Source organism: Bufo bufo, chromosome 3, assembly GCF_905171765.1.
Source record: "Bufo bufo chromosome 3, aBufBuf1.1, whole genome shotgun sequence".
NCBI lineage: Eukaryota > Metazoa > Chordata > Amphibia > Anura > Bufonidae > Bufo > Bufo bufo.
In genome coordinates this window covers 600,929,838-600,952,192 of record NC_053391.1, presented here as the reverse complement: position 1 = coordinate 600,952,192, position 22,355 = coordinate 600,929,838, and the positions used below count along the sequence as shown (strand labels likewise).

At 43.6% G+C, this 22,355-nt stretch overlaps 1 protein-coding gene across 2 annotated transcripts in view; it reads right to left on the bottom strand.

The window, feature by feature from the left end:
* The window catches only part of AVIL (advillin), a 92,183-nt gene that overhangs the window by 23,892 nt on the left and 45,936 nt on the right, over window positions 1–22,355 (bottom strand). For both annotated transcript variants that reach the window (XM_040425933.1, XM_040425934.1), the window contains exons 6-13: window positions 20,513–20,623; window positions 19,106–19,311; window positions 18,721–18,799; window positions 16,945–17,043; window positions 16,634–16,787; window positions 14,216–14,316; window positions 11,281–11,418; window positions 10,950–11,108 (exon numbers count right to left, since the gene is read on the bottom strand). In XM_040425933.1, coding sequence (XP_040281867.1) covers window positions 10,950–11,108; window positions 11,281–11,418; window positions 14,216–14,316; window positions 16,634–16,787; window positions 16,945–17,043; window positions 18,721–18,799; window positions 19,106–19,311; window positions 20,513–20,623 — 1,047 coding nt within the window. The remainder of the gene's footprint in view (window positions 1–10,949; window positions 11,109–11,280; window positions 11,419–14,215; window positions 14,317–16,633; window positions 16,788–16,944; window positions 17,044–18,720; window positions 18,800–19,105; window positions 19,312–20,512; window positions 20,624–22,355) is intronic.

Sequence of the window (22,355 nt, the reverse complement as noted above, 5' to 3'; positions counted from 1 at the left end):
TAATAGTGTATCAATATACTGGGAGAGGTTCGAGGTCAGTGACCCTATCCCAGATATTATGGGACGTCCAGGTGGTTGTTCTAAGTTTTTATGGATTTTAGGCAAGCAGTAGAAGACTGGGAGTCTTCCCTGCGTGCCCAAGATAAAATTTCGTTCCTGATCCGACAATATCTTATCCCTTACTCCTTCATCACAATACTTTATGAGGTTTTTATTAAATTCTTCTCTTGGGTCCACTTTTAATTTCTTGTATGTTGTGATGTCTCCCAATTGTCTGAGGCATTCATCAACATACTGGGTAGTATTCATGACCACTATAGCCCCCCCCCTTGTCTGCGGGGCGTATTGTGATGTTTTCTTGTTTCTGCAATTCTTTAATGGCCCGAATTTCTCCCCCTGTTAGGTTATTTCTTTGGCTGTTCCTCTCCTTAATTTTTCTCAGATCATTCTCAACTGATCTTTGGAATGTTGCCATATCATGACCAATCTCATTTCTTGGAAATTTTCGTGATTTATTCTTCAAATTGGTATGTTGTATTTTATCCCTACTCTCATTAACAACTTGTATTGGAGGTTCCATTGTTATAGGATTTTTTTGAAAATATTTCTTTAGACATAGCTTCCTCATAAATTTTTGAAGACCTATGTAGGTATCAAATTTGTTGAGTTTGGATGTGGGTGCGAATTTCAGTCCTTTATCTAGAAGTGTCATCTGTGTATTCGTGAGTGCTATAGAACTTATATTTACTATGGAATCCAGTGCAGTTACTAATTTCTCCTTCTGTCTCTCCCCTTTCTTCCTCTGTCCTCTTCTTGTCTTTCTTTCTCTGATTTTGTGTATTGGTGTTGGTGATGGTATCCCCTGTATGGTCGTTTGTATGCCTGTTGGTGATATATTGGAGATGGATTCCGCTGTCTCAGATTGTATGAGTGACCTGGTGGAGTTTGACGTGTATGATTCCTTACTGGTGTCTGTGGGTGCTGATTTGGTTTTGGTGAAGGTGATCTGTGTCTTATCCGTGGTTTGTCACAAACCACGGATAAGACACAGATCACCTTCACCAAAACCAAATCAGCACCCACAGACAAGAAGAGGACAGAGGAAGAAAGGGGAGAGACAGAAGGAGAAATTAGTAACTGCACTGGATTCCATAGTAAATATAAGTTCTATAGCACTCACGAATACACAGATGACACTTCTAGATAAAGGACTGAAATTCGCACCCACATCCAAACTCAACAAATTTGATACCTACATAGGTCTTCAAAAATTTATGAGGAAGCTATGTCTAAAGAAATATTTTCAAAAAAATCCTATAACAATGGAACCTCCAATACAAGTTGTTAATGAGAGTAGGGATAAAATACAACATACCAATTTGAAGAATAAATCACGAAAATTTCCAAGAAATGAGATTGGTCATGATATGGCAACATTCCAAAGATCAGTTGAGAATGATCTGAGAAAAATTAAGGAGAGGAACAGCCAAAGAAATAACCTAACAGGGGGAGAAATTCGGGCCATTAAAGAATTGCAGAAACAAGAAAACATCACAATACGCCCCGCAGACAAGGGGGGGGCTATAGTGGTCATGAATACTACCCAGTATGTTGATGAATGCCTCAGACAATTGGGAGACATCACAACATACAAGAAATTAAAAGTGGACCCAAGAGAAGAATTTAATAAAAACCTCATAAAGTATTGTGATGAAGGAGTAAGGGATAAGATATTGTCGGATCAGGAACGAAATTTTATCTTGGGCACGCAGGGAAGACTCCCAGTCTTCTACTGCTTGCCTAAAATCCATAAAAACTTAGAACAACCACCTGGACGTCCCATAATATCTGGGATAGGGTCACTGACCTCGAACCTCTCCCAGTATATTGATACACTATTACAGCCTGTGGTGAGGAAGACTAGGTCATATATTCGAGACACCACAGATATAATTGGGACGTTGGAAGGTCTTAATGTAGAATCAGGCTGGATTATAGGGACATTGGATGTCCAGTCTCTCTACACCAGTATAAGACATGACCAAGGCATAGCAGCAGTTAAATTACAACTAGAAATGGATGGGACCCTGTTTACCAAGCAGATTGAATTCCTGATGGAAGGGATGCAATTTATACTCCATCATAACCACTTTTATTTTGAAGGCGACCACTATTTACAGCTATGTGGGACGGCCATGGGGACCAGGTTCGCCCCCAGCTATGCTAATTTGTTTTTGGCACAGTGGGAGCACGAAATCATTACCCCCAAACTGGGGGCGGACCTGGCCCTATGGCGTCGCTACATAGATGATGTTTTATTTATATGGACAAAAGATGAGTGCCAACTGCAAGAATTCTTAGAGGCCCTGAATAATAATGATAAAAATCTGACTTTTCTGTCCAAAATTAAGGAAACATCCATAGAGTTTCTGGACATTCAGATTACACAGCGTGATGATAAATATAAGTGCAGCACTTATTACAAACCAACAGCAAAGAATAGCTTTATTCCATTTATGAGCTGTCACTTACCTCAATGGCTGCTGAATATTCCCTCTGGCCAGTTTCGCCGCATAAAGCGAAACTGTACCGAGGAAGTTGATTTCGATATTGAGGCCCTGAAAATGAAAGAACAATTTGAATGTAAAGGGTACCCCGAAAAAGTCCTTACAGATGCTCTAGTAAAAATTAGAGAAACAGAGAGAGAGACCTTTTTTCAGCCAAACACTCACAAAAACACAAATAAGGAGGGTGAATTAAGATTAATTCTACCCTATAATTCACAATCAAAACAAATACATCACATCATTAATCAACACTGGCACTTTTTATTAAGGGACAAGGTCATTGGACCTATGTTACACACTTCCCCACTAATCACTTTTACCAAGGCACCCAATTTAAGTATAAAAATAGCACCATCAATAAAAAATCAAAAGAAAAAAGAGGCACTCACACTTCAAAAATGGCTGAATATGGATGGTTTCTACAGATGTGGGAGGTGTTCGGGGTGTAAAAACTCAACATTCCCAAAAAAGACAAGTAGGGTCCAATCTACTCAAAATGAATTCTCTTTGGATATTAAGGGTTGCCTGACATGTGACTCCTCCAGTGTCATCTATCTTTTCCAGTGCCCCTGCCAAAAACAGTACATTGGCAGAACCAAGAGACCCCTGAGAGTGAGAATTACGGAACATCTAAATAATATCAGAAAAGGATATGAAAACCACTCTCTATCCAAACACTTTAAAGTGTCGCATAATAGTGACCCCAGGGGCTTTTCCTTTGTGGCCCTGGAGAAGGTAGATGTACACTGGAGAGGAGGAAATCACATTATGAGGATGTCGCGGGCTGAGTCCAGAAGAATTTACGACTTTGGCAGTCTTCTCCCTGCAGGGTTAAATTCAGATCTGGAAATTTTTGGCTTTATTTAAATTGTTAGGGCGAAATTCTCCTTCAGTAAAATTTGGAAAAAAGGTGAAAAATAAATAAAAATTTGGACAATATAAAAATAGAATATAAAAGAAAAAATACTCAACAAATTGAAAGGAGACAAGATAACTAATGGAATAATTATGTTTGATCATTGTTTGAGATATTTTTCTAAAAAAAAAAAAAAATTTCCAAAAAAACGCATCCTAAAAAACCGCAAATATAAAAAAACCGCAAGAAAAAAACCGCAACGAAAACGCAATATGCATACAAATTGCGGATTAGTAGCATACACAAATTATACAGAAATTAAGTAATAAGCGTTACGGCAAAAGAAATAAAAGAAATATATAAGGCCGTTACAGCAGTTTTAGATTGAGGCAATCAGCCCTCAAGAGGATAGTGAACGATACAAACCCACAACACTGAGATGACTGTGGATAAGTAGAGACCTGGTATATACATATTAGAACACGTAGATCACTCTACTTTAAAAGATTAATAGAAAGATATTTCCCTGCATTATAGGATGTCAAATGTCTGGCAATATATTTTATAATATTAATGGTATGTGTCGGGACCGACACATTATCATTTGTATGTTTTAAATCTGTGTAATAAATCTGTGTAATTATTTATTTATTTTAAATATTCGAATATATGGCTATTATATGTGTATATATATTCATTGTAAGATATCTGGAAGTATTGTAACCTTCTTTAAAAGAGGACTTTTAAAATATAAATACCACATGGCAAAGAATAGGTTAATGAAAAGCAAAGGGTTCATTCTCCCACAGAAACTCTGAAACAGGTGTACTTAATTAACTAATCGAGAAGAGACTATATAAGATACGTGACTAACATTCACAGGTTATACCCACTGAGGAAGAGATAAGGTATCTCGAAACGCGTCTGGGCGTATTACCTGTGAAAAATTATATCAGCGGTACATGGCCATGTACTAAAGGACGGAGACGTTATCCACTTATCTACGCAAGACAAACGAAGTGTTGGAAGACTCACGCAAGCGCAGTGGGCAATTCAGATTTCTCACGAGAGTTGAGACGGGACCCAAGCAAAGACCGGACCCGAGACAAGCGTAGCGGAGAAAGGCTGAAGCGTGGGACGCCACGGCAGAAGTCCTTCCGCAGACCGGAGTGAGTGAGCCCACAGAGGACGCAGTGAGTAACAACACAAGTGGAAATATACCGAACCGCTACAAGCGGTATCAGCACTGATTTAACCAACGTGCTAGACAATTGACTTTATTCATCTAGTATACTGAGACCCTGATAGCGCTATATATGACGGACAATCGATCTCGGTTTAAAATATTACCTTCATCCTAGACCAGTGGTCGGCAAGCCGCGGCTCGCGAGCCACATGCGGCTCTTTACACACTTTAATACGGCTCTTCTGCAGGGCTCCAGATGCCATTTGCGACTAGACCCGCCGCCGCAGCTCTGCTCAATACAGCGGCGGGCACAGGAGATGATCGTTCTCAGCAGCGCAGGAGGAGTCTCTCCCTCCCCCCTGTGCTGCTGCCCCCGCCGCTGCCAATAAGAAGAGACGGGAGGAGGAGGGGAGGGGCTGTGGCCATTGCCCACCAATGAAGATAACTGACCTGTTAATACAAATACAGGAGGCGGGTGCCGACACCCGACCTCTGTGACAGGGAGCTGCGATCCGCTGCAGTTGAGTTAACCCTTCAGGTGCGGTACCTGTGGGGTTAACTGCCGCTGATCGCAGCTCCCTGTCACAAAGGTCGGGTGCCGGCTATTTGATTCCGGCACCCGCCTCCTGTATTTGTATAAGAAACGTTGGTGGCACAGTGCCCCCCCCACTCAGTATAATAAACGTTGGTGGCACAGTGCGCCCCCCCCCCCAGTATAATAAACGTTGGTGGCACAGTGCGCCCCCCCCCCCCAGTATATTGAACGTTGGTGGCACAGTGCGCCCCCCCCCCGGTATAATAAACGTTGGTGGCACAGTGGGAAGTGCCAATGAGGGTTAAAAATAATAAAAGAAAATTAACTCACCTCCTCCAGTTGATAAGGTAGCTGCCGGTCTCCTGTTCTTACTTCTTTCTAGTTTCTTCAGGACCTGTGGTGACGTCACTGAGCTCATCACATGGCCCATTACCATGGTGATGGATCATGTGATGAGCACAGTGATGTCACCACAGGTCCTGCGTCCTGAAGAAACTAGAAAGAAGTAAGAACAGGAGACGATCAATTGGAGGAGGTGAGTTAATAATTTTTTTATTTTTTAACCCTCATTGGCACTGCCCACTGCGCCACCAATGTTTATTATATTGAGGGGGGGCGCACTGCACCACCAATGTTTATTATATTGGGGTGATGGGGGGGCGCACTGCGCCACCAATGTTTATTATACTGGGGTGTTGGGGGGGCGCACTGCGCCACCAATGTTTATTATATTGGGGTGATGGGGGGGCGCACTGCGCCACCAATGTTTATTATATTGGGGTGATGGGGGGGCGCACTGCGCCACCAATGTTTATTATATTGAGGGGGGCGCACTGCGCCACCAATGTTTATTATATTGGGGTGATGGGGGGGCGCACTGCGCCACCAATGTTTATTATATTGGGGTGATGGGGGGGCGCACTGCGCCACCAATGTTTATTATATTGAGGGGGGCGCACTGCGCCACCAATGTTTATTATATTGGGGTGATGGGGGGGCGCACTGCGCCACCAATGTTTATTATATTGAGGGGGGCGCACTGCGCCACCAATGTTTATTATATTGAGGGGGGCGCACTGCGCCACCAATGTTTATTATATTGGGGTGATGGGGGGGGCGCACTGCGCCACCAATGTTTATTATATTGAGGGGGGGCGCACTGCGCCACCAATGTTTATTATATTGGGGTGATGGGCGCACTGCGCCACCAATGTTTATTATATTGGGGTGATGGGCGCACTGCGCCACCAATGTTTATTATATTGAGGGGGGGCGCACTGCGCCACCAATGTTTATTATATTGGGGTGATGGGGGGGCGCACTGCGCCACCAATGTTTATTATATTGACCTTCTACTATGCATTCTGTATTCAGAATGCTATTATTTTCCCTTATAACCATGTTGTTATAAGGGAAAATAATACAGTGAATAGACTTTCATCCTAGGAACCATGCGTGAAAATCGCACTTACTTGCGATTTTCACACAGCCCCATTAACTTCTATGGGGCCTGCGTTGCGCAAAAAACGCACAACAGAGCATGCTGCGATTTTCACGCAACGCACAAGTGATGTGTGAAAATCCCCGCTCATGTGCACAGCCCCATAGAAGTGAATGGGTCCGGATTTAGTGCGGGTGCATTCCAGTATTTTGAATGCCGGATCCAGCACTAATACATTCCTATGGGGAAAAATGCCGGAGCCGGCATTCAGGCAAATCTTCATTTTTTTTCGCCGGAGATAAAACCGTAGCATGCTACGGTTTTATCTTTTGCCTGATCAGTCAAAATGACTGAACTGAAGACATCCTGATGCATCCTGAACGGATTACTCTCCATTCAGAATGCATGGGGATAAAACTGATCAGTTATTTTCCGGTATAGAGCCCCTGTGACGGAACTCAGTGCCGGAAATGAAAAACGCTAATGTGAAAGTACTTTAAAATATTAAGTTTAAATCCCCCCTTTCCCAATTTTACATATAAAATATATAAACAATAAATAAATAAACATATTACATAGCCTTTTTAGTCACCTTGTCACCCCAAAAAATAGCATAGGACTGTTCTATTATGGGCCGAATGTTTCATAAAATGCGAAATGCACGCAGCTTTTTTTGGTGTTTTTGTTTTTTTGCACGGTATTGAGTATCACAATACTTTTTTATGGTGACGAAAGCGAATCCAAATTTTGGTTTCAAAACAACCCTACGCCGATCTGATCGGCGTAGCGTTGTCATGATACCAAAATTTTGATTCAGTTTCGATTTGGCGACTAAAAATTTGATTTGGCTCCTAAATTTTTCAGTTCAGGAGCCAATGGCTACTAGGAATTTTTTTTAGTCTGGAGCACTGTTCTGTGTGCCGGGCGCCCGCTCCCCTCCCTCCTCTCGGGGGCGGCAGCCTGCGGCTGTCCTGCCTACATGTGTGCCGTGCGGCGCTCAGGCCAAAGGAGGCGTCACTGACTGTCAGTGGGGCCGCGGCGGAGGGAGGCGAGGAGGCGGAGCTGCTCTGTCTGCTATGGCCTGTAAAAGCTGCCCCTCCAGGCTGGCAGCAGAAGAACTCAGTCACAGAGTAACACTGAGGCACGACTTGTTGGAACTTGGCCGACCCTGCTGGACTCTAGTCTGGACTCTGGAGAAGACACCTTAAGGCAGAGCCAGCTGAGATTGGAGCCAGGACCAGACCAACCCCACTCCAGCCAGACCCCAGTGATATATCAGGTACCGACTCCAACATTGTCCCTCATCATGTTACCCCCCCGATGGTGCAGACTCCAACATTGTCCCCCATTAGGGAGCATAATGGATGGGGGCTGACGGCTGTCATGGGGGGCATGATGGCTGACATGGGAGTAATGATGGATGGGTGCTGACGGCTGACATGGGCATGATGGATGGGGTGCTTACGGCTGACATGGGCATGATGGATGGGGTGCTGACATGGGGGGCTGACGGCTGACATAAGGTCATGATGGCTGACATGGGGGGCATGATGGATGGGGGCTGACGGCTGACATGGGCATGATGGATGGAGTACTGACATGGGGGGGCTGATGGCTGACGGCTGACATGGGGTGCTGACGGCTGACATAGGGGCATGACGGCTGACATGGGGGGCATGATGGATGAGGGCTGACAGCTGACATGGGCATGATGGATGGGGTGCTGACGGCTGACATGGGGGGCATGATGGCTGACATGGGGGGCTGATGGCTGACATGGGGGGTAATGATGGATGGGGGCTGACATGGGCATGATGGGGTGCTGACGGCTGACATGGGCATGATGGATGGGGTGCTGACGGCTGACATGGGCATGATGGATGGGGTGCTGACATGGGGGGCTGACGGCTGACATAAGGTCATGATGGCTGACATGGGGGGCATGATGGATGGGGGCTGACGGCTGACATGGACATGATGGATGGAGTGCTGACATAGGGGGCTGATGGCTGACGGCTGACATGGGGTGCTGACGGCTGACATAGGGGCATGATGGATGGGGGCTGACAGCTGACATGGGCATGATGGATGGGGTGCTGACGGCTGACATGGGGGGCATGATGGCTGACATGGGGGGCTGATGGCTGACATGGGGGGTAATGATGGATGGGGGCTGACATGGGCATGATGGGGTGCTGATGGCTGACATGGGCATGATAGATGGGGTGCTGACGGCTGACATGGGCATGATGGATGGGGTGCTGACATGGGGGGCTGACGGCTGACATAAGGTCATGATGGCTGACATGGGGGGCATGATGGATGGGGGCTGACGGCTGACATGGACATGATGGATGGAGTGCTGACATGGGGGGCTGATGGCTGACGGCTGACATGGGGGCATGACGGCTGACATGGGGGCATGATGGATGGTGGCTGACAGCTGACATGGGCATGATGGATGGGGTGCTGACGGCTGACATGGGGGGCATGATGGCTGACATGGGGGGCTGATGGCTGACATGGGGGGTAATGATGGATGGGGGCTGACATGGGCATGATGGGGTGCTGACGGCTGACATGGGCATGATGGATGGGGTGCTGACGGCTGACATGGGCATGATGGATGGGGTGCTGATGGCTGACATGGGCATGATGGATGGGGTGCTGACATGGGGGGCTGACAGCTGACATAGGGGCATGACGGCTGACATGGGGGCATGATGGATGGGGGCTGACGGCTGACATGGTCATGATGGATGGGGTGCTGACGGCTGATATGGGGGGCTGATCTGAGGTATGATTAACATTGGGGGTCTGATTGGTGGTCTGACCTGAGGTATAATGGAAAATATTGTTTCTTATTATACTCCTCTAAAACCTATGTGCATCTTATAGGGCGAAAAGTACAGTCCTCAAACCAGATTGAAGCAGAGCGAAGATATCAGGACCACACAGAGGAGAAGCCAGCTGCTGCAGACAGAACCAGGACCAGGTGAGCTGCGGGCGGGGCGGGGGGAGGGGGGGTCACCGACATGTAGCTTCGCTTGTGTTGCCAAAAAATCCTTGCACAGGCTCTGGTCACGTCCACGTGACAGGGCCGGTGCAAAGAGTCCCACAGTACCCGACCTATGTGGATACTTGCATGCACAATATTCTCAATAAAAACTTATTGAAACTAAAAACAGTGTACCATCCTATGTATTTTCGGTTTTAAAAATGTGGCTCTCAAAATAAATTTCAATCGTGGTTTTGGCGAGATTTGGCTCAGTTGAAAAAAAAGGTTGCCCACCACTGTCCTAGACCCTTCAATATTTTGTATTTCAGATGATGATATAAGACCTCAATTACTATGTATTTAGGACTGTGAGACTATGAAGTGGTGAATACATCAGATAACTGTCATTGAACTTATTTGAAGTACCATATTTATCGGCTCCTGCCTGCTTCTCAGACGACTGTGATCCAATAGCCCTATCTAACAGGAGGGACACGGATGCAGTCTGCTGCGGCTGGCGGTCAGAACTTGATAGATTAGAGACACCTACAGTATCTCTCTGGCTTACACACAAGCTATATATATTTTATGTCATTTTATGAATTTTATCCTGGTGCACACAGGACACATGTTGATTGTTTAATAAATAATTTTATTTGATTCCCACGTGTATTCCGAATTGTTGAGTGCCGGTTCCATTCAAATTTTATTATATCCATTAGAACCAAGGGGGTGTTTCTTTGAACCTGTGCACCTATCGTGACAAATCAGAGTGAGCCATCTGCTTATTATTTTTTGGTCCTGATTAATGTAGTGTTCTCGGCTGTGGTTTGTATTAATGTAGGGGTCTGGTCTAGGGTCTCCATTCGTTTAAGAATCCTGTTTTGGGGTCTGAATTTATTTATGGGTCTGGTCTGGGGTCTGAATTAATCTAGAGTTCTAGTCCAGCATCTACACTATATATATTTTGGGGTCTGTCCTGGGGTCTGAATTAATTTACAGTGAGGCATTTACAGCTACACCAGCACCAAATAACTGCCACACGACATGCTCTCTACAACACTATATGGTAATTTGAGGGTCTGAAGGAGATTGTACGGCCAAAAACATAAACCACAGATTTTTGGACTATTCTGTATACTGAATTAAAAAGTTAATCTCAGTCACATTTGTTGAGGGTTGGTAACCTATTTCAAGCACCTCAGAACATAATCCAGAGTTTTGTGATCCTCTTGCATATTGAATTATTTAATAGGTTTGTTCTTGGGATCTTCTTGCGATCTGAATTTATTAGGGTCAGACCTGGATCTGTAGAAAATCCCAGGAGCAGTCTCTAGCTGAGTGAAGAACATACTGGCAGGCTTACCTCAAATATCACAAGTTTTCCTTTGAATATGGCCATGAAGTGTCGAGGTTCCTTTCCCATGCACACTCGCACTTGCACAGGTTCACCATTAAAGTCCTGATCAAGCTGAACAGCCAAGTAAGCAGAGGCTGCCAACTCGTCCTGTGATGCATGGCGTCCCTGCAGAGAAGGTATCGGTATCATGTAATCCAGGCAATGCAAAGGTCTGCTTGATATTTTTAAAATTATATTTTTTTAATTAATACTTTTAAAATGAAATAAAGAAAAGTAAAAGGCAAACACTAGCAGATCATTTGACAATTTCTAGGATATGTGTTAGTTTAACACTTACTTGCCATATATAGAGAATATAATGTGGCTTCTTGTTCACGTGGTATGTATAGAGCACCAGGTAACAGTCACCACCATAGAAAAATCCATACCACTCAGGCTCAACTGATGCTAACTCGAGATTCTCAATCCTCCAAACCTGAGAAAACACCCATGTTACTGCTAATAATATAACCCTATTACAAGACACAAATCTTTATGTTCTGGGTTTTTGCAACAAAGCACATGGGCTCATGCAGATGGCTGAGACATGTGCACAGAGCCTTACATCAGACCGTACTGCTCCTTAGTATTAGTACTTGAGGAGGCTTTAGTCCCAAAGCTAGGCTGGCAGATTTCCAGTTGTTGTCTTGGCTACTTTACATATTAGTGATATTTTAGATTTTTTTTTATCTTGCATGTACTAACCGGATTCCAAAAAAGTTGGGACACTAAACAAATTGTGAATAAAAACTGAATGCAATGATGTGGAGATGGCAAATGTCAATATTTTATTTGTAATAGAACGTAGATGACAGATCAAACGTTTAATCCGAGTAAATGTATCATTTTAAAGGAAAAATACGTTGATTCCAATTTTCACGGTGTCAACAAATCCCCAAAAAGTTGGGACAAGTAGCAATAAGAGGCTGGAAAAAGTAAATTTGAGCATAACAAAGAGCTGGAAGACCAATTAACACTAATTAGGTCAATTGGCAACATGATTGGGTATAAAAAGAGCTTCTCAGAGTGGCAGTGTCTCTCAGAAGCCAAGATGGGTAGAGGATCACCAATTCCCACAATGTTGCGCAGAAAGATAGTGGAGCAATATCAGAAAGGTGTTACCCAGCGAAAAATTGCAAAGACTTTGCATCTATCATCATCAACTGTGCATAACATCATCCGAAGATTCAGAGAATCTGGAACAATCTCTGTGCGTAAGGGTCAAGGCCGTAAAACCATACTGGATGCCTGTGATCTCCGGGCCCTTAAACGACACTGCACCACAAGCAGGAATGCTACTGTAAAGGAAATCACAGAATGGGCTCAGGAATACTTCCAGAAACCATTGTCAGTGAACACAATCCACCGTGCCATCCGCCGTTGCCAGCTGAAACTCTACAGTGCAAAGAAGAAGTCATTTCTAAGCAAGATCCACAAGCTCAGGCGTTTTCACTGGGCCAGGGATCATTTAAAATGGAGTGTGGCAAAATGGAAGACTGTTCTGTGGTCAGACGAGTCACGATTCGAAGTTCTTTTTGGAAATCTGGGACACCATGTCATCCGGACCAAAGAGGACAAGGACAACCCAAGTTGTTATCAACGCTCAGTTCAGAAGCCTGCATCTCTGATGGTATGGGGTTGCATGAGTGCGTGTGGCATGGGCAGCTTGCATGTCTGGAAAGGCACCATCAATGCAGAAAAATATATTCAGGTTCTAGAACAACATATGCTCCCATCCAGACGTCATCTCTTTCAGGGAAGACCCTGCATTTTTCAACAAGATAATGCCAGACCACATTCTGCATCAATCACAACATCATGGCTGCGTAGGAGAAGGATCCGGGTACTGAAATTGCCAGTCTGCAGTCCAGATCTTTCACCTATAGAGAACATTTGGCGCATCATAAAGAGGAAGGTGCAACAAAGAAGGCCCAAGACGATTGAACAGTTAGAGGCCTGTATTAGACAAGAATGGGAGAGCATTCCTATTTCTAAACTTGAGAAACTGGTCTCCTCGGTCCCCAGACGTCTGTTGAGTGTTGTAAGAAGAAGGGGAGATGCCACACAGTGGTGAAAATGGCCTTGTCCCAACTTTTTGGGGATTTGTTGACACCATGAAATTCTGATTAACATATTTTTCCCTTAAAATGGTACATTTTCTCAGTTTAATCTTGGCACCTCCACATCATTGCATTCAGTTTTTATTCGCGATTTGTATAGTGTCCCAACTTTTTTGGAATCCGGTTTGTACATAATGTACCTAATGCATAACATACACAATGCAGTTATCTTTTTTTTCTGGTGAGTTTGACAAGATATGTTTTATAAATCCAGCTAGTCCCCACACTCATTGCTTGAGTGTCAGTGTGTGGTTCACAGGCCAGGTCCTGGTGTGGTTCTGTGCTTCTGCTATTCTTGTGGACTCTGCCTCAAGCTGTCTTGTTCCAAGTACCAAGTCATTGCTCTTGGTACTTGTGGTCCTACCTAACTTCTGGCTATTCCTGACTACACTCTGGTGTTAACCCTATGCCAAGTTCCTGAACTTCTCTCCCAATGATGACCCTTGGCTGCATTCTAGACTTAATTTCTGTACTGTGACAATGTTTTTGTCCTGCTTCTGTGACCACGTTCCAGCTTGTGGCTGAGTCTTTGTTCCCGTGCTTCTGGTCTCAGCTCCTGGTCTGTTCTTGGTTTCTGTGCCCCTGGTTCTAGCTACTGGTCCATTACTGGTGTTTGTACACCTAGTCCGTTCCTGGTGCTGGTGTTCCTGTTTCATTCTTCTTCATTTCATGTCTGATCTGCTGTGTTCATCTGCTAACTGGTGACTATTCTGTGGACTGTGACCTAGGAACACTTCTGCAGCAAGGTCCATATCTCCTTGCACCTTAAGAATGAAAACCAGGAAGACCCTAAACTCTGGACTCCTGTCTAGCCAGCACAAAACCAGTTGCAGCCGTAAGGATATACTATCTTGTCAAGAGAAATTGTAATAACCAGTCTAATTCATTCATCAAGTATCATCCATTAATGTAGGAACCATTGGGATGAGAACCAAAAGGCGCTGAAATTGAGGACAGCACAATGGTGATTAATATACAAGATTGTGTGTTATTTTGTTTTGCTGTCTTTTTTGTGACCAGCTCAGTAAATATCTGGGTGCCAGCTGAGGAAAAATAAAGACTACAATAATATATGGGGAGATTAAAAATCGGATTAAATAAGTAGTCTGTTACCTCCACACTGCCATGTCCATCATCCACCATGCGCTCCTGGGCAGCCACAGCTGGATTTGCATGGAGTAAAGATGCATCAAATTTGTCTTGGCTGACTTTAGCTGTAATACACATTGACATTAGCTTCAGCATATGCTCAATTTCCAATCCTTACTGTATGACATAATTAGTTGTAAATCAGACACAGGGAACTAGAAAGGTTTGTAGAAGTTTATGTAGCAACTTAATGCTAAACTCTGATAAGGCATTAGATCTTGAAGCTTCCAAAGTTTTCACTGCAGTATAGGAGGTAATGGGTTTAAAAAACCTCCTATCTAAAGAGAATTTTAAAATTAATGGTCCTATACACCTTTTCAACCGTTAATTACTCTAATGCATCTGAAAAACAAATCTACCATTTTCGGTATAGAGCTCCTATATAAATCTAAGTGTCGCCAGTGTTACAGACTACAGACAAACCTGTGTGTAGTCTGGTCCTGCAGCGATACTTGCCAGCTCCCTGCACCCTCTTGTACTGTTGGTAAATTACCAAGATTAGGGGGCTAAGAGAGTGAAGTAACACATGACTCTAGAATCAGACTAAACAGCAGGGGCAGATTTGCCACTAGGCACTGGAGGTCCAGTGCCAAGGATGCCGCAGTTTTATTTATTTAACAAAAATTTTCCCACCAGGACAGTGTCACGAGGGTGTCAAGAGCCACGTCTGACTCCGTTATACCCGGGGTCAGGAAGTCGCAGCGGGTGGCTGCGCGCTCTATGTCTAAAGATAGTGCTGTTTCTTAATGGTAGCTTTCTGGGTTTGCCTTGCAATCCTTTTTGGCTCACTCAGGGATCCGTAGCTTCTCCTCCTCAGCTGTTTCTTGTCCGGCACTCCCAACCTCCTTATATTCCCATCTCCCACTTCTCTGGTTGCCAGATATAGAGCTTCCTGCCTGGACTTCTATACTGACCCACTGGAGCTGTGTAGCTGTGATTCCTGGTTGTTGTTCCAGAGCGTTACCCTCCGGATCCCTGTTGGGCTTTTGTTGTCCGCTGTTGTCGCCCACCTGGGATTATATGTTTGTCTGTATTGTCTGTCCTCTCCTTGGTGTTTCCCTTTAGTGTTAGTGGTGCGGACTAGTGTTCCCACCGCCCTATTCACTACGTAGTGAAAAAAGCCAGGGTTTAGGCACGTGATCGGCGTACGGGTGAGAAACCCGTCTAGGGACGTCAGGGCAGTCAGGTGCCAGCCTCAAGGTGAGTTAGGGATCACCACCTTTCCCTCTCCCTTGGACAGGGCCTTCCCATTTCCCTCCCTTGGCGTCACGTATGTGATCGGCATGCCGGTCATGACAGACAGGTGATCATGGTGAGGGGGAGGTTTGGGTCTAGCAGATGAAGCAGTACAAAAATTAGCATTTTCACTGCTAGAATTGGCATACTGCACCATTGCCCGATGGACTTTGAAGCTCACGGGCAGGTATGCACATCAACAAAGCAGAAGGCATTCACTGCGCAGGAAAAATGTTTTAATAATTCAGACATTTTTTTTATGTGGCGATACCTAATCGGTTTATTTTTTATTGTTTATATATTTTTATATGTAAAATTAGGAAAGGGGGTGGTTTTAATTTTTAATAGTTTTATTTTTTTTATTAGCTCTTAGGGTGCCATAACCTACGATTTTCTTTACAGACAGTTTACTATGACAGGTCACTGCGATGTCTGTCTAATCGTCAGCACTGCAGCATCTGAGCTGACAGTGCCTCACTGTTAGATGACAAGATTCCGCTGACAAAGTCCTGCTGGCACTACACAGTCATCATGACGCCACCAGCTCGAGAGGCTGCTCTGATGAAGTCCTGCTCTGTGCTGCGGCAATGATATGTAAGGTTAGACTTAGTGTTGTCATGTAATTGCTGTAATTACTTACAGTACTCTTTGAGTGCAGCCCTACATATTAGCTCCGCAGCACAGAGCAGGAGTCAGGCCTTCATCAGAGCAGCAGACGGTGGCCTGTTTACTGCAGTACCAGCTGGACTTCATCTGTACAGTGTGAGACTGTTTACAGTGTGTGTGTCCAGTCCATTGTACATGAATATGGCGGTAGGTGGCATAGGTGATGGCCTAAGTAGAGCTCATCTAAATTGTATGGACATCAATGGGGGAGGTGGGGAATTCAGTGCCTAGGGTACCATGAACCCTAAATAGGACCATGTTAAACAGAGGATTTTTTTTTATAGTCTGCAACTTTGAAGAGGCATAGATCAGCTTAGAAGCTCTATACACAAAACAGCAAAATAATTTTAACAAATTGTTAGCAAAGTGGCTTCATGTTTTTACATTAGAACAATAAAAAATAAGGTTACAAAATTGTGCATAACCTTTAAGCAAACCAAGGTTACTTGGTGAAAAACCAAGACGTTTGCAAATACTCACCAATCTTATTGGCACTGTAACTTTTTCCCATTCCCACAGACTGATCTTTTATAGACCATTTCTGGAAGAGTTGTTTAAACATGGCAGACTCTGCCCCATCATTAACAGTTTCCACATTGGTACTGTGCGGGTAAGATTTCATGTTAATGAACTCCTGTTAAATGCAACATCGGGGCAATTAGCATGATTTTAGACATTTGGTACATTGGTCTCAAGCTTTTTAATTACTTTTTATGCTTGACTATAGAATAAAGAAGAACACAAGTCAAAGATGCATGAATAGTCTACACTGACATGGCAATGTTGCTTACCAAAGCTCTAGACATTGCAGTTTGCTTTTCTGCCTTTGTGGCCCCTTTTCCTTTCCAGACATATATTTTGGTCCCGCCCTGATCCAAGATGTAACAGTCCTGAAAATGAATTTGGAAATTAGTCACACTCAATTAGTAATATAATATATATGCAAGGTCACTGGTCTTGCCTGTGGGCATGACCGCCATAATACCCGCCCCTCCTAAACCGCTGATTTGACAGTGGCTCATGGCCTCCAACATCCTTCTGCTCCTTCCCAGCAGTCTCAGCCAGAGAGCACTCTTCCCAGCTCTTAAAAGGTCAGCACCTGGTCTAACCGCTCCTGAAGTAATGTTGGCCTTCCCTGGTTTGTTTAAAGAGTCTTCAACTATGGGAAAATGCCTGAATGATAAGGTCTTAGCTTGTCTACTTCTGTGAAGGCGGGCTGTTGTGTTGTCCTAACCTGCAATTCCCAACCTCCGTCACTTTACGTGATCAATTCTTTGCTGCCTGGTAAGACTCCTGCCTGACTTCCATATTGACTCTGTGCTACTTGCCCTGATCTTTTGCTTATTTACTGGATTGAACAAAGTATGCCTGTTCCAGCCTTGGCTTGTACGTTGCCATCTCTCTTGTCTGTTCCCTTGGTGCCATGCACCAGTGCCTCTTGACCCAAGAGGTAGTGACCTGGTGGTTCCCCTGCAGCAGATCCCTGTACAGTGAATGGTTAAGGATGAAGACCAGGGGGGACACTTAGACAACAACCTTAAGAGTAGACCTAAGTAAAATCTGCTCAGTGACACAGTTAGTCCACACCTACTGCATTACAGTATACAATTAAAAAGAATACTCTCATTAAAAATATGTATTTTCCCTCCCTCTGCATAGCTCATAGAAATGTTTTCTCTGTATAACTGCACGGATTAAGCGGCTTTTCTTAGCATGAAGGTGGAGAATTGTGCTGTGACCAATCTGCCCCTTGCATGCAGTCTCACACACGGGCTGAAGCAGAGAGATTCTGCACCTGCATCTCCCTGCTACCTCCTCTCTCTCCTCTCCTCCTTGTCTTCAGACATACGGTCAGGAGTTCACATTGCATCACTATGGATTGCTGTACTAGGAAGGTTGCCATGCCAACCAGACAAGTCCCGGCTGCTGACCTTGTCAGAGTGACTGGAAACCGAGCCAATCAGGTTTCTGACTCTCTATCCAGAGCTAGGCAGAGGATTTAAGACTGCTGTTTCCTATCAATGTTGCCTGTGATTGCGTTTAGTATTCTAGGCCCTATAGTGTGCAACTTTATTCTGACATTTCTGGTTATCTGACTTCTGTTTTTTTGGGGGGATTTGCCCTTGTGTCTGCTTTCCCTATTGATATCGACCCTCCTGGTAGCTGACATTGGCTTTCCTATAGATTAACCATTAGTGTACTGCATTGATCGTGTATGCCTTTTTCTGGTTTGGACCCTGCTTGTTTACTTCTCTTTGTACCTACATGGTCTGGAGTGGTTTTGAAAAGCTGGCAGCAGTTTTTAGGTTCACTCGCTGTGGTCTGGATGGTGATTCTAGTACTTCCTAACACATACATATTTTTTTGTGACTAAATAGGTTTCTGAAACCTACAAGCAAGGAAAGGTGAGGAAGTTACCACTTTTTTTGATATGTTACAAACTTTTGTGTATTCATATGTACTATCAATTTCTGCTTACAATTGATAATGAAAACTACACTTCAGGCAATTTTACCATAAATTCATGAAACATGACTTGACATTTTCCGTCTTCAATCTGTCATTACCTGGTGATTCAGCATTTCTTGAACTAATGGACGTGCTGCCACCTCTGTCACCTCCATTTTCCCACCAGCATCTGAAATACTAGCATGAAGACACAAGTATAAATTGGACAGAATTTTTTTCATATTGTATCAATTGTATGATATAGATAATATTAGAATTGTAACTCTGACTTGTGCATAGGGAGAAATACATTTTTCTGATTATCACACACAACAAAAACTGTGCAAAATGGAGGCCCCTGGTGACGGGAGGATTTCCCCTGGAGACTTAATAACATGCAATTAAAATTTTTAATATTTTTGCAGTTTGTAACATTTTTTTGTAGAGAGATAATGAAATGTATACTGTAAGCATACATATTAATAGTGTAACATAATCACTTACTGGTATAACATGATGTTAGCTTTTTGTGTTTGGTCAGCAACTTCATCAGCGCTCCCTGGACCAATTTTTTGAGTTCTCTCTCCAAGTGTACTTATAAGAAGTTTCATTAATTCTGATGATGCTTGCTCATTGTCTCCTTCAATGATGCCAATCTCCATCCTGCCTCCTCTTTCCCGATCACGTATGTCTTTGGCTAATAACATTCCCTTATGGCAATAAATACAAATAATCATATTAGAATATGTTCAGTTCATGCTGTGCTATCACCAAATGCTTTGAATTTTGGAAGTGGGATACATGTCAGATGTTTATATGTTATTTCCATGTTGTTTTAGAATTTTTCTGTGCTTTCAGTCCTCGTAATGATAATAAGTTATGGCCCCTTCATAATAACCCATGGCACTTACTAATGTAACATAACTTTTTGTACATTTTCTCTTTGGATTTTTGAATTCTTTTCCAAGTGTACTCATAAGTGTAGGAGTGTCCATTGCTGACAAGTTTCTGATAAGTTTTATTAACTGAAGCCTATGCATTCTGGATAATGAGGGGGGCAGAGTATGCAAATATGCGGACATCATAAAATGCATAGGGGCTATCTATGTCTGTCCCTGGCCATGGTTAATATAAACCAGGGTCCTAATGCTGCTTTACCTTGGTCACATCAGACCGATTTCCCTTGCCTATGACCAGGGCAGTATTTACAACAAGGAACATGAGGGCACGTGCCTAGGGTGTCAGGAAGGAGGGGAACTGCACTTTACAGAGAAAACTAATACTGCATGTTGATTCTCTCACTTGCTTCTCATATCTAATTATAACTAACTTTTGTTTATTGTAGCTACAAGTCAGGAGCGTTAACTTTCACACTGCTTACCTCTTCAGGAAGGCAGTCTAAGTGTTAAGTCCCTTGACTTGGTGCTGCAGTTGACAAAAGTAAGTGATAAGAAGATATCAGAGCAGTCAGATGAGGAGAAAGATAAAGCCAGTATATGACCCATATGTGAATACAGCGTAAACTCTAAACACAGCCCGCCTGCCCTTGCCTAGGAGGAAGATGAAACCAAGGGTCACCAACCTGATTATTCTTTTTGTTTAGACAACTAATCAAATATCACATACAGCAACCAATATTTTTATGGATTTATTAGAAAACCATAATTAATCATAAAGATACTATAAATGATACATGTCTACATTAAAGAATACCGAAAGCTTATTCACAGCATAATACCACATGATTTTCCAGGCTCAAAAATAAAAATTACAGAGCCTTACATTTTTCCACAGCCACTGGAAAAAAGTACCTTCTTTTTACAGACTGTCCCAGAATTTACAAACGGTTGGCGACCCTCAATAGACCTAATTCATATGTCTTTCTTCCTTCTATGTAACCATGTCAAATACCTTCATTCTCTCTGCTGTGTTGCTGTTAGGTCCATTCCACTGAATGATCACTTTGCCGAGGTCCAGTAGAAATACATCACCAAGGTTAAAACTGCTCCAGCTCAGCTCCACCTGTGTACAGAGTAGATTTCCAGATGTTACAGAAGTGGAGATCATATATTGCAAGTTCAAGACCTGCATAGTTGCCGGGTTGCAGCCGACGGCTTATTTAGATAAATTTGTTACGGCTGCTGTTGCGCATTTTTACATTACTTCTGCCATTGTAACTAGAGATGAGCGAATCAAAGCTGACGAAGTGGAATTCGATTCGCTATTTATAAGTGCAGGGAAACATTATTCAAATTGCAGGGAAACGATAGGGAGGAATCATTTCACAGCATCTTAGTGCAGTGAGAGACGTCTGAAGTCGCTAGGGACAGTGCTGGAAAAACCTCATTGTGAAAAAAAATGCGATTTACAAGTGCAGGGAAACATTACTTGGGGATCCAAATAGCCATTATACAGCTCTGGCATTCCAGCAATTTGTTCTTGTTATTGGGGTGCAAGTGCTATGTTGAAAAGCCTTTAGTGGCTTATCTGTGGAAAAAGAAATATATATATATACGCATTTCACTTCTGCAGTTATTTGTGTTGAAAGAGTTTAGTGGCCTATTTCAGTACAAAAAGGAAAAATATATACGCATTTCACTTCTGCAGTTATATGTAGTGAAAGCGTTTAGTGTCCTATTTCAGTACAAAAAGGAAAAATATATATGCACTTCACTGGTGCATTTATTTCTGCTAAAAGAGTTTAGTGGCCTATTTCAGTGCAAAAAGAAAAATATATTCTCAGTTCACTTCTGCAGTTATATGTGTTGAAAGCATTTAGTGGCCTATTTCAGTACAAAAAGAAAAATATATACGCACTTCACTGGTGCCTTTATTTCTGCTAAAAACGTTTAGTGGCCGATTTCAGTACAAAAAGAAAAATATATTCTCAGTTCACTTTTGCAGTTATATGTGTTGAAAGTGTTTAGTGGCCTATTTCAGTACAGAAAGAAAAATATATACGCACTTCACTGGTGCATTTATTTGTGGTGAAAGCGTTTTGTGGCCTATTTCAGTACAAAAAGAAAAATATTTTTGTCGCTTTTAGGGGTGTTTTAATTTGCTTTTAATTTATTCAGTTCAGGTAAAAGTATGTCAGACAGAGAAGTGCCAGGCCATGCACAGAGGAATGGCAGAGGCATAAATGCTGATCTCCCGGTGTCATCTAGTGGTTGCGTCTTCTTGATTGGTTAACTCGGTCATCCGCCATTCGGCAGAGGGATGACCCTCTGGCTTTCCACCTTGTTGGACCCTCGCTACCGGTCCAGAGCGGGGGCCTTTTTTACACCCACTGAGAGGGAGGACAAACTGAACTACTACAGAGACATCCTATGTAGTCAGTTGGCCGCTGCCTATCCGCGCCATCGTCTATCCTCTCGCAGGTCTGACCGGGAGGCCCTCTGCACTCACGTTCCACTGCCATGGCTGCTGGGGAGGGGTGGGGTGGCAGGAGAAGTACCAGCTCCATCAGCAGCAGCCTGATTCTACAGTCGCTGATGAGCAGCTTTCTTCACCCGCATAGTGAAGAAACTACTCACCAGCAGCAGCAGACTGGAGAGACCGACCTATGTCAAGATGAATCAGGCGTGGATCAGCCAGGATTTCCAACCACCAATTCCTGATGCATCAGACTAGATCATCCATGGTGCCACACCAACACTTTGATAAAAGAGACCGGTTTCTTCTGGCTACCTGCCTCAGCTACTACTCTGATGCTGCCACTCGCCTGATGCCACACATCTGATGCCAAGTGCTC